The sequence below is a fragment of the Entelurus aequoreus genome, linkage group LG13, assembly GCF_033978785.1.
Source record: "Entelurus aequoreus isolate RoL-2023_Sb linkage group LG13, RoL_Eaeq_v1.1, whole genome shotgun sequence".
Taxonomy (NCBI): Eukaryota; Metazoa; Chordata; class Actinopteri; order Syngnathiformes; family Syngnathidae; genus Entelurus; species Entelurus aequoreus.
Window position 1 is genome coordinate 4,230,272 of NC_084743.1, and position 12,106 is coordinate 4,242,377.

The window sequence follows — 12,106 nt, forward strand, 5'->3', positions numbered from 1 at the left end:
TAAATATGACAAATATGATGAACAGATTCATAGTGTGAAAATTAAAGGCCTTGTTTCTCTAACCAGTCACAATTCGGTAATTAAAACAACAATACAGTTTTTATGCCAACGTTGAGGCAGCAAACAAACGAAATTCAGTAGCGGTGCACAAAAAACGAACTGTATTTCTTATTTAACCCGATTATACATTGATTCGTAATAAATAAATAAAAAATAAAAACATTTCATGGGGAACTGCACTTTTTTTTTTTGCATATAGTTTGCGAGAACGAGAGACAAGAAGACGAATGTATTTTTTTTAATGCATTCTAACTCGTAAATAAATGCTAGCAAAAGTCAGCCAACCGGAGGTCCTCTATTCCACCCATCAAGCCCTGTAAATAAACATCCACGATTAGTAGTATTGTTATTATAAGCGCTAACGCAGAGCAACTATTTCTAGCGGTGCATTGTCACAGAGAGCTACTATGTTGACATCAGCTGGTGAGCTGCTGCATCGCCTCGGAGCTGGTGAGAGTTTATTTGGGGTCATAAATCCTGCCTCTCACCTGGGCAGTAGAAGGATGAGGACATAACCCGACAAGTTGGTCAACTTTGGCATTTAGTTTAGACCTGAAAATGGCGGGAAAGACACTTGAAAAGGGTTTGGTTCCTAAGTCATTCTTCGTCTAAGAGGGAATATATCAACACCCTAGCAGTCGGCATCCTAGTGAAAGCAGACATTGTACAGTAAGTGATGATGTTTTTTTTAAAATTAATACTCCACACTATGGTTAAAATATGTAAATATTTCATGTTATTATGGAGGTGTTTGGATGTTTTTTAGATCGCTTTTTAGGCAGAGTAGAGCAACTCTTATAGGCTCTGTGGTAAGTGGACTTTTGAACGCAGTTATTTAATATTTACAGTGCATAAAATAAGGAAAACATGTGTTCTTGTCTTACATAAGGACTGTGAACGATAGGAAAAATTCCCCAAAAAGTGCATATATATATATATATATATATATATATATATATATATATATATATATATATATATATATATATATATATATATATATATATATATATATATATATATATATATATATATATGTATATATACTTATATATGTATATATATATATATGTATATATACTTATATATGTATATATATGTATATATACTTATATATGTATATATATATATATACATAAACATATATAAACATACATATATATATATACATACACATATATATATACATATAAATATATAAACATATATATATATATATGTATATATATATATGTATATATACTTATATATGTATATATATATATATATGTATATATATATGTATATATACTTATATATGTATATATATATATATGTATATATACTTATATATGTATATATATGTATGTAAATATATATATATATGTATATATATATATACATAAACATATATAAACATACATATATATATATATACATACACATATATATATACATACAAATATATAAACATATATATATATATATATACATATATATATATATATTTACATACATATATATACATATATATATATATATATACATTCATATATATATATATATATATATATATATATATATATATACATTCATATATATATATATATATACATACATATATCCATCCATCCATCCATTTCCTACCGCTTATTCCCTTCGGGGTCGCGGGGGGCGCTGGAGCCTATCTCAGCTACAATCGGGCGGAAGGCGGGGTACACCCTGGACAAGTCGCCACCTCATCGCAGGGCCAACACAGATAGACAGACAACATTCACACTCACATTCACACACTAGGGCCAATTTTAGTGTTGCCAATCAACCTATCCCCAGGTGCATGTTTTTGGAGGTGGGAGGAAGCCGGAGTACCCGGAGGGAACCCACGCAGTCACGGGGAGAACATGCAAACTCCACACAGAAAGATCCCGAGGCCGGGATTGATCTCAGGACTACTCAGGACCTTCGTATTGTGAGGCAGACGCACTAACCCCTCTGCCACCGTGCTGCCCCCTATATATATATATATATATATATATATATATATATATATATATATATATATACATATATATATATATATATACATACATATATACATATATACATACACACACACACTTGTATGTGTATATGTTTATATGGATATATATGTATATATTTTTTGTAATTTATAAGAATAATTTTTTCAAAAAATGTTTGTATATACATATATATAAACATATATATATATATATATATATATATGTATATTTACATACATATATATATATATATATGTATATTTACATACATATATATATATATATATACATATATATATACATTCATACATATATATATATATATATATATATATATATATATATATATATATATATATATATATATATATATATATATATATATATATATATATATATATATATATATATATATATATATATATATATATATATATATATATATATATATACATACACACACACACACACACTTGTATGTGTATATGTTTATATGGATATATATGGATATATTTTTTGTAATTTCTAAGAATAATTTTTTCCAAAAAAAAATATAATCTTTTTTTTTTTTATAAAAACAAATAGTAATAATAATTTTAAAAAAAATAAATAAATAAATAAATTAAAAAAAATAAATATATATATATATATATATATATATATATATGTATATATATATATATATATATATATATATATATATATATATATATATATATATATATATATATATATATATATATATATATATATATATATATATATATATATTGAATTGGATTGAATGGTTGGGTGACTAAAGGTTGACACATTTAATGTTTACGCTCTTGCTAATATTAAACACCAGCATCAGAAAATCTGACACATAAACAACAAAATATGTTTTTTCATGAGGTTTTTAAAGCAAACAATATTGCAATAACACCAAAACACTCAAGAAAAAAAGTATATAAATGAGAGAATAATAATTATAATTTTAGTTTGAGTTTTTTTTTTTTTTTAATCAACCGGACAATTCTGCGTTAACGTTCACGGCCATGTTTGCAGTTACTGTAAATAACAAATATATTTCTATTATTTGTGTATTATTTTTGAAGGGGGACATTTCATCCAAAAATAACTCTAATTAATGTCCTCATTTAAACTTCCATGACGAAACTGCCTATTTAGGAACCGTACTCGCTCGGAACCGGAATCGAAAAAAACGAGGAATCGGAATCGTTCAAATTCAACGGATGACCAACCCTAGTCATAACTTCCATATTTACACTTTCACTCCTTGAGAGCTGCGGATCCAACGACTCGTACGTGTGCCCTTTCAGTCTTTTCCCTATTGTTGCCTCATTCCTGTGAGAATCCTGCGCACGACCAGTGTTATCCAGGCGTAGCTGCAGTGTGCTCAAACCACCAGCGGGGGCAGTTAATACTGTATCATCTCTCTCTCTTTCCGACTTGTCGGGTCGGTAGCGCCTTCTTCGGACAGGCTTTAAGTAGGGGGATGAGGCAAAAAACCAATTTGAGCGCTCTTTCCGAAGACCTCCATGAAGGCGAACACCTAGCGCGTATACTCACAAGTGCACCATTTGCTAAGTCTAATTAGCTGACAGCCATGTTTGCTCAAAGCCACCATTTTCCCTCCGGCAGGTCAACACAAAGCGTCCACGCCTGGCGGGGGTGAAGGCGGATCCTTTCCACGACAGGCTCCTCCCCCTTCACAGTGACGAGGAACTCTGGCTGTAGTTTCTAAGGCCGAGTCTACAGTACCGGGGCGAGGGCGGCGACGGCGGCGGATGGGAGGGGACCGGGGGCAGGATCAGATCTAAGTCGGACACGGCCGAGCTACTGCTGGATGCCAGGGAGTCCCGGAAGGGCGAGGGCGGGGTTAAAGCGATGAGCTCCTCCTCCAACTCTGCCCGCCTCAGCGGGGAGTCCATGAGGCGGGTGAGCGGGCCTCCTCGCATGGGGGAGGGAGAAGGCGAGGACTGCGGGTGAGGAGGCGGGAGAGGGTAAGGGTGAACGGGGCAACCGCCCCGGCGCCCCAGACTGGACTCGCCGAGGGCGTGGGGCTGGATGTCGGCGTAGGTGGCGAGGGACGGAGGCGTGTGGAGCTCCCGCGGGAGCAGGTAGGGGTCGGTGGGGTGCGGCGGGGACGGCGAATGTTTGTGCGCCGGCGAGGACAGCAGCATCATGGTGTTGAGCTCGCTGATGTTGGCGGTGAAGCGGTTCACCACGCAGCTGATCTGATCCATCAAGTTGCCCTGGCACGCCACCGGCAGACCTTCCAGGACCACCAGGCGACCCTCGCCGCCGCTACGGCTGCTGCCGCTGCTCTGGCTGCACACGCTGCCGGCGTACTTGGCCGTCTGAGGCTCCTCCTCCAGGCCGGCGCCCAGCCTCTGGCTGACCGTGCTGATGGGCGAGGGGGTCTGCGGGCAATAGGTGAGGGAGCACCTCTCCTCGGCCTCGGAGAGCTCGTAGAGGCTCTTGTCGCCGCCGCCGCCGCCGTCGCCGTGCGAGGTCAGGGAGGAGATGGATGGCAGGGAGGGGAGGGGCATGTGCGGCGGCAGGCCGGCCCCCCCGCAGTAGCGCTCCCCGGAGGTCTTGGAGAAGGGCTTGATGACGGCGGTCTGGTTGTTCTCCTTCTTCTTGATGTGGAAGGACAGACGCTGCCACAGGTGGTTCCCCTGGGAAGGGTTGCGCTCCGTCTGCGCCCACGACACCGACTTGCCGTTGGAGCTGGAAAACAGACCAGAGTCAGCGGCAGACCTGAACACGGAACATTCCGGACCTCGGTTTCATCTTTTGTCAGCAGCTAAACCGTAAATGATGGTGAAGTGTGTTAGAATAGGGCTGTCTTTGAGGTCTACCAAGAGTAAGGCTCGTAAAACTCCACTGTGTAAGGGGGGGGGGGGGTAAGCAAGATGAAGGTTTTCCTGTGTTCTTTCATGTATGGTAATCAACAGAGAGATATTGTTCTAACCCGAGGACTTCAGAGCGGAGAGAAGACAGGATCTGCCCAATTTCCAGGCGAACTCTTTTTGAAGTATTTTACAAACTCTCTTTGAACTATTCTGTAACCAAAGGCAACGCTGTTTACGACCCACTTCCCTCTGAAAGTGGAAGCGGTGCTCAGGTGGTCGGAGAAAGTCAAATAAAGAAGGAGGAGTGCAATCTTTTGGCAGAGCGCGCTGAGATACTGTACAAGAGTACAGTGTGTCCAGGCGTGTCTCCTCAATTGAGTCCAAATTGAATTCTGTCTCCGTCTAATTCTTTGCCTCTTGTCTTGTTTAATGTCATCAGTGTTTGAACCTGACAAAGTGCATTTCTGGTCTTGTCGCCCCCTCCCGGGGCAGGAGGACAACAAGGTTAGTGCGGCGGGATCAAACGAGACTTTGCTGAACAAAAAGTTGCTTTGTTACAAGCCAGCGTCATTAAACGGGTCTGCAGTACCCGGAGGAGCCTAGGTCAAAAAAATGAAGGACTCCTCACCGGGAGAGGCCAAACCATCAGTTTTATATTCCTTCTTTCTCTGTCCATAAAAGGAGATGTTTGTGTGTAAGTGTCTGGAAAACAACTACTTCAATGTTGGCGTTGAGCTAGACAGGTAGTCTTTTCTCAAGTATATGGTTATCACTTTTGCATTTGGAAGTACCAATTAGGGGCTCTTTCCTACGAGAAGTGATCCAATCCACATGCGAATGTCAAACTAAGGGGCATAATCGTATTATGTGCCCAAACTGAAATACCACTTATTTACTTACTTATTATTATATATACCAGGGGTCACCAACGTGGTGCCCACGGGCACCAGGTAGCCCGTAAGGACCAGATGAGTAGCCCGCCGGCCTGTTCTAAAAATAGCTCAAATAGCAGCACTTACCAGTGAGCTGCCTCTATTTTTTAAATGGTATTTATTTACTAGCAAGCTGGTCTCGCTTTGCTCGACATTTTTAATTCTAAGAGAGACAAAACTCAAATAGAATTTGAAAATCCAAGAAAATATTTTAAAGACTTGGTCTTCACTTGTTTAAATAAATTCATGAATTTTTTTACTTTGCTTCTTATAACTTTCAGAAAGACAATTTTAGAGAAAAAATACAACCTTAAAAATGATTTTAGGATTTTTAAACACATATACCTTTTTACCTTTTAAATTCCTTCCTCTTCTTTCCTGACAATTTAAATCAATGTTCAAGTAAATGTTTTATTTTTTATTGTAAAGAATAATAAATAAAAAATTTTAATTTAATTCTTCATTTTAGCTTCTGTTTTGTCGACGAAGAATATTTGTGAAATGTTTCTTCAAACTTATTATGATTAAAATTCAAAAAAATTATTCTGGCAAATCTAGAAAATCTGTAGAATCAAATTTAAATCTTATTTCAAAGTCTTTTGAATTTATTTTAAAATGTTTGTTTTGGAAAATCTAGAAGAAATAATGATTTGTCTTTGTTAGAAATATAGCTTCTTCCAATTTGTTATATATTCTAACAAAGTGCAGATTGGATTTTGCGTGCTGCTGCTCCACTAACAATACTAACCTTTAACAGTTAATTTTACAAATTTTCATTCATTACTAGTTTCTATGTAACTGTTTTTATATTGTTTTACTTTCTTTTTTATTCAAGAAAATGTTTTGAATTTATTTATCTTATTTTATTTGATTCATTTTTTAAAAAAGTACCTTATCTTCACCATACCTGGTTGTCCAAATTAGGCGTAATAATGTCTTAATTCCACGACTGCATATATCGGTTGATATCGGTAGATATCGGTATCGGTAATTAAAGAGTTGGACAATATCGGCATATCGGATATCGGCAAAAAGCCATTATCGGACATCCCTAGTATTTTCCCTTTTTTTCTGAATGAGACACCCAGAATGTACATGAAAATAAAGAATGTGGGATTTACAATATTAACTGTGAAGGATAAAACACTGAATATTGACAACATATCATGCAAAAGCGCAGATTCCAAGCATTGAAATACTTAGTATAGTTCAATACTTACGGTCATTTGAAAACATCACTACACATCATAATGGCAGCTACACTTTCCATCTTAAAGATGAAAAAAAATATATCTGATTTTTAGGAAGACTAATACAAAACCTCACAATAATGTCTGATTGAATGCTAAAGACGTTATGACAGACCGCCTTAAAAAACGGAATGGAATTTTTTAAATTTTTTACTGAATGAGACACCCAGAATGTACATGAAAATAAAGAATGTGGTAGTACTCGGTAAAAGGTTTATTTTTAATGCCAAAATCAGATATTCACTTAGTATTTCTTTCTTTAAAACATTTATTCAGTATTTTTTAACTTTAGAAAATTGTATGGTTGAAAACGATAAGGATGCCAAAAAACATAAAAAAAAGATGGGAAGTCCTCAAAAAATTATTTTGAAAATGTAATTTTGTTTATATATGATATGCAATCTGTTGTTGTGTTCCCTATTTTAAGTGTACATAAATGAAGGTGTGTGTTGCTGAGTTCGACATGGATGTGATCTGGACTGTACATGCGTGCTTCGTTTGAAAATGTATTTTTGTTTGTGGATTGTATGCAACCTGTTGTGTTCCCTGGTTTTCAGTGTACATGGGTGAAGGTGTGTGTTGCTGAGCCTGATCTGGACGTAATCTGAACTGGACCTGGTTTTAAGAACCCTTTTGAACAATCCAATTTCATTGACAACCCGGTCTGGTGAAGATAAGGTCCTTTGTTTGTTTTGTTTTGTTTATTTATTTATTTATTTTTTTAATAACTTTTTTAAATTTTTTTATTTTATTTTATTTTATTTTTTTTATGTGGAATAAAATAAAATAAATAAATGAAAAAAAAAGTTAAAAAAAGTAAAAAAAAACAAAAAACTTTTTCTTGGATAGAAAAGAAAGTAAAGCAATATAAAAACAATTACATAAAAAATAGTAATTAATAAAAATATTAGTGGACCAGCAGCACACACTATCATGTGTGCTCTAAAGACTGTACCCCTTGCAGACTGTATTGTTCTATATTGTAGGAACCAGAAGTTTTTAATAACAGAAAGAGACAGCCCCTTTTGTGTGGATGAGTGTGAATGGGGGAGGGAGGGTTTTCTTGGGTTGATGCACTAATGGTAAGTGTATCTTGTGTCTTTTTTTATGTTGTTTAAAATAAAAAAAAAATAAAAAAATAACGTAGGGTTTACAATATTAACTATGAAGGATAAAACACTGAATATTGACAACATATGAACGTCACACCCCCTCTCCATCCACATATTTTACAATTAGAGATGTCCGATAATATCGGCAGACCGATATTATCGATGTTATCGGCCGATAAATGCTTTAAAATGTGATATCGCAAATTATCGGTCCAGTCTGTGGGATGCTCTCCCTGACCACTTGAGGGCGCCACAGACTGTGGATGCTTTTAAAAAAGGCTTAAAAATAGAGATGTCCGATAATATCGGACTGCCGATATAATCGGCCGATAAATGCGTTAAAATGTAATATCGGAAATTATCGGTATCGTTTTTTTTATTATCAGTATCGTTTTTGTTGTTGTTGTTTTTTGTTTTTTGGGGTTTTTTTTTTTATTGAATCCACATAAAAAACACAAGATACACTTACAATTAGTGCACCAACCCAAAAAACCTCCCTCCCCAATTTACACTCATTCACACAAAAGGGTTGTTTCTTTCTGTTATTAATATTCTGCTTCCTACATTATATATCAATATATATCAATACAGTCTGCAAGGGATACAGTCCGTAAGCACACATGATTGTGCGTGCTGCTGCTCCACTAATAGTACTAACCTTTAACAGTTAATTTTACTAATTTTCATTCATTACTAGTTTCTATGTAACTGTTTTTATATTGTTTTACTTTCATTTTTATTCAGGAAAATGTTTTTAATTTATTTATCTTATTTTATTTTATAATTTTTTTAAAAAAAAGTACCTTATCTTCACCATACCTGGTTGTCCAAATTAGGCATAATAATGTGTTAATTCCACGACTGTATATATCGGTTGATATCGGTATCGGTTGATATCGTTATCGGTAATTAAAGAGTTGGACAATATCGGCATATCGGCAAAAAGCCATTATCGGACATCCCTATTTACAATCAAGCGAAACGCAACAAAAATGCAACAAACAGCGAAATATGAACGCGAAGGGTAACATTTATGTTAAATATTGCGGAAAAAATAACTGGGGGTAATGTCCTGCGGGCCAGATTGAAAAGCTTAACGGGCCGCATGTGGCCCCCGGGCCTTAACTTGCCCAGGTCTGGTTTAGTAGTATTGTTTTTGTGTATATATACAGTATATATATATATATATATATATATATATATATATTTACTATATATAATAAATCCTTGAACATCACTATCACCCTGGTGTCATCTCTCTCTGTGTAACCATAACAATGTGTACGTACACTTTTGACCACCACTGCATGTGTGTGTGGACACAAGACAGGCCTCACACAGTGAATGGATGAATAATATGTATGTGTGTGTGGACACAAGACAGGCCTCACACAGTGAATGGATGAATAATATGTATGTGTGTGTGGACACAAGACAGGCCTCACACAGTGAATGGATGAATAATATGTATGTGTGTGTGGACAAGACAGGCGTCACACAGTGAATGGATGAATAATATGTATGTGTGTGTGGACACAAGACGGGCCTCACACAGTGAATGGATGAATAATATGTATGTGTGTGTGGACACAAGACGGGCCTCACACAGTGAATGGATGAATAATATGTATGTGTGTGTGGACACAAGACAGGCCTCACACACTGAATGGATGAATAATAGAAAGGTAATCCTCCTGAGATGATGTAACATCCTCACAATTGAGACTGCTTTTTTTTTCTGCTTCTCGCCTTTCCAGTTTGAGACAGTCCGTCACCGTCACTGCCTTTGTGTGTTGACGCTTTGCTCGCTGTCATAGATGACAAGAGGACGACCTTCGGACGGCTGCAAAACCTATTAAGTCTCCGTCGGCCGTCATGACCATACCTTCTCCTTCATATTTCCCCATCAGCCCTCCTTCTCCTTCATTTGTTCATTCCCGTCCGCGCCCCGCTGCGTCCCCATTAGCAGATTGTCTGCGCGTCACGTGCGGGTCAACGCCAACACACACCACACACACACACACACACACACACACACACACACACACACACACACACACACACACACACACACACACACACACACACACACGTACCTGAGAGTCTCGGCGGTGGAGCCTCGCCGCTTCCACAGGTTGACCAGACTTGAGGAGCGGCTGGCGGCCGAGGAGGACTTCCCATCTCCCACGTGCATGCGGACCACCGTGCTGGTGGTGAAGGCACTGCGCACGTTACGCTCCGGCTTGGCCAGAATGATGTACACCTGTGAGAGGAGAGGAGAATATATTCAATAATCGCCAGAACACAAAAATACTACATTTTGGTAGCGGTACTAAAATGTATTTCCATACTTTTTGATACTTCTCTAAATAAAGGGGACCACAAAAATGGCATTATTGGCTTTATTTCAACAAAAAAATATTACAGTACATGAAACCTATGTTTATTATTGCAATTTAATCCTTAAATAAAAACAAAAAAACAAAAAAAATAATAATGTGGGGTTTACAATATTAACTATGAAGGATAAAACACTGAATATTGACAACATATTACAGGACATGAAATAAAAAAAATATTACAGTACATGAAACCTATGTTTATTATTGCAATTAAGTCCTTAAATAAAAACAAACCAAAAAAAAAAATAATAATAATAATGTGGGGTTTACAATATTAACTATGAAGGATAAAACACTGAATATTGACAACATATTACAGGACATGAAATAAAAAAACATATTACAGTACATCAAACCTATGTTTATTATTGCAATTTAGTCCTTAAATAAAAACAATATAAGGCCACCCTCAGCGTGACCTGTATGGCTGTTGACCAAGTATGCCTTGCATTCACTTGTGCGTGTGAAAAGCCGTGGATATTATGTGATTGGGCCGGCACGCAAAGGCAGTGCCTTTAAGAATTATTGGCGCTCTGTACTTCTCCATACGTCCGTGTACCACTCCGTACAGCGGCGTTTTAAAAAGTCATACATTTTACTTTTTGAAACCGATACCGATAATTTCCGATATCACATTTTAAAGCATTTATCGGCCGATTATATCGGCAGTCCGATATTATCGGACATCTCTATTTTTAAGCCTTTTTTAAAAGCATCCACAGTTTGTGGCACCCTCAGGTGGTCAGGGAGAGCGTCCCACAGACTGGACCGATAATTTCCGATATCACATTTTAAAGCATTTATCGGCCGATAACATCGGCAGTCCGATATTATTGGACATCTCTATTGTTAAGCCTTTTTTTAAAAGCATCCACAGTCTGTGGTGCCCTCAGGTGGTCAGGGAGAGCGTCCCACAGACTGGACCGATAATTTCCGATATCACATTTTAAAGCATTTATAGGCCGATAATATCGTCAGTCCGATATTATCGTACATCTCTATTTTTAAGCTTTTATTTAAAAGCATCCACAGTCTGTGTTGCCCTCAGGTGGTAAGGGAGAGCGTCCCACAGACTGGACCGATAATTTCCGATATCACATTTTAAAGCATTTATCGGTCGATAATATTGGACTGCCGATATTATCGGACATCTTTATTTTTAAGCCTTTTTTAAAAGCATCCACAGTCTGTGGCGCCCTCAGGTGGTCAGGGAGAGCGTTCCACAGACTGGGAGCGGCGGAGCAGAAAGCCCACGGTCTCCCATGGTTCGGAGCTTTGTCCTTGGAGGTTGGAGGAGGTTAGCCCGTCCGGAGCGGAGGTGTAGTGTGGAGGATTTGGGGGTGAGCAGTTCTTTGAGGTAGAGGGGGGGCACTGGTGGGTTAGTAGGGAGACTTTGTATTCAATCCTGAGTGGAACAGGAAGCCAGTGGAGGGATTTGAGAACCGGTGTGATGTGGTCGTATTTCCGCACTCCCGTCAGTATCCTAGCA

General features: G+C 37.5%; 1 protein-coding gene across 1 annotated transcript in view; it reads right to left on the reverse strand.

Annotated features, from left to right (window-relative positions):
* Positions 1–2,927: 2,927 nt before the first annotated feature.
* The window catches only part of grm5b (glutamate receptor, metabotropic 5b), a 164,455-nt gene continuing 155,276 nt past the window's right edge, over positions 2,928–12,106 (reverse strand). Inside the window, exons 17-18 of the mRNA XM_062067265.1 lie at positions 10,312–10,478; positions 2,928–4,796 (exon numbers count right to left, since the gene is read on the reverse strand). Of these exons, the coding sequence (XP_061923249.1) occupies positions 3,773–4,796; positions 10,312–10,478 (1,191 nt within the window). The 3' untranslated portion in view covers positions 2,928–3,772. The remainder of the gene's footprint in view (positions 4,797–10,311; positions 10,479–12,106) is intronic.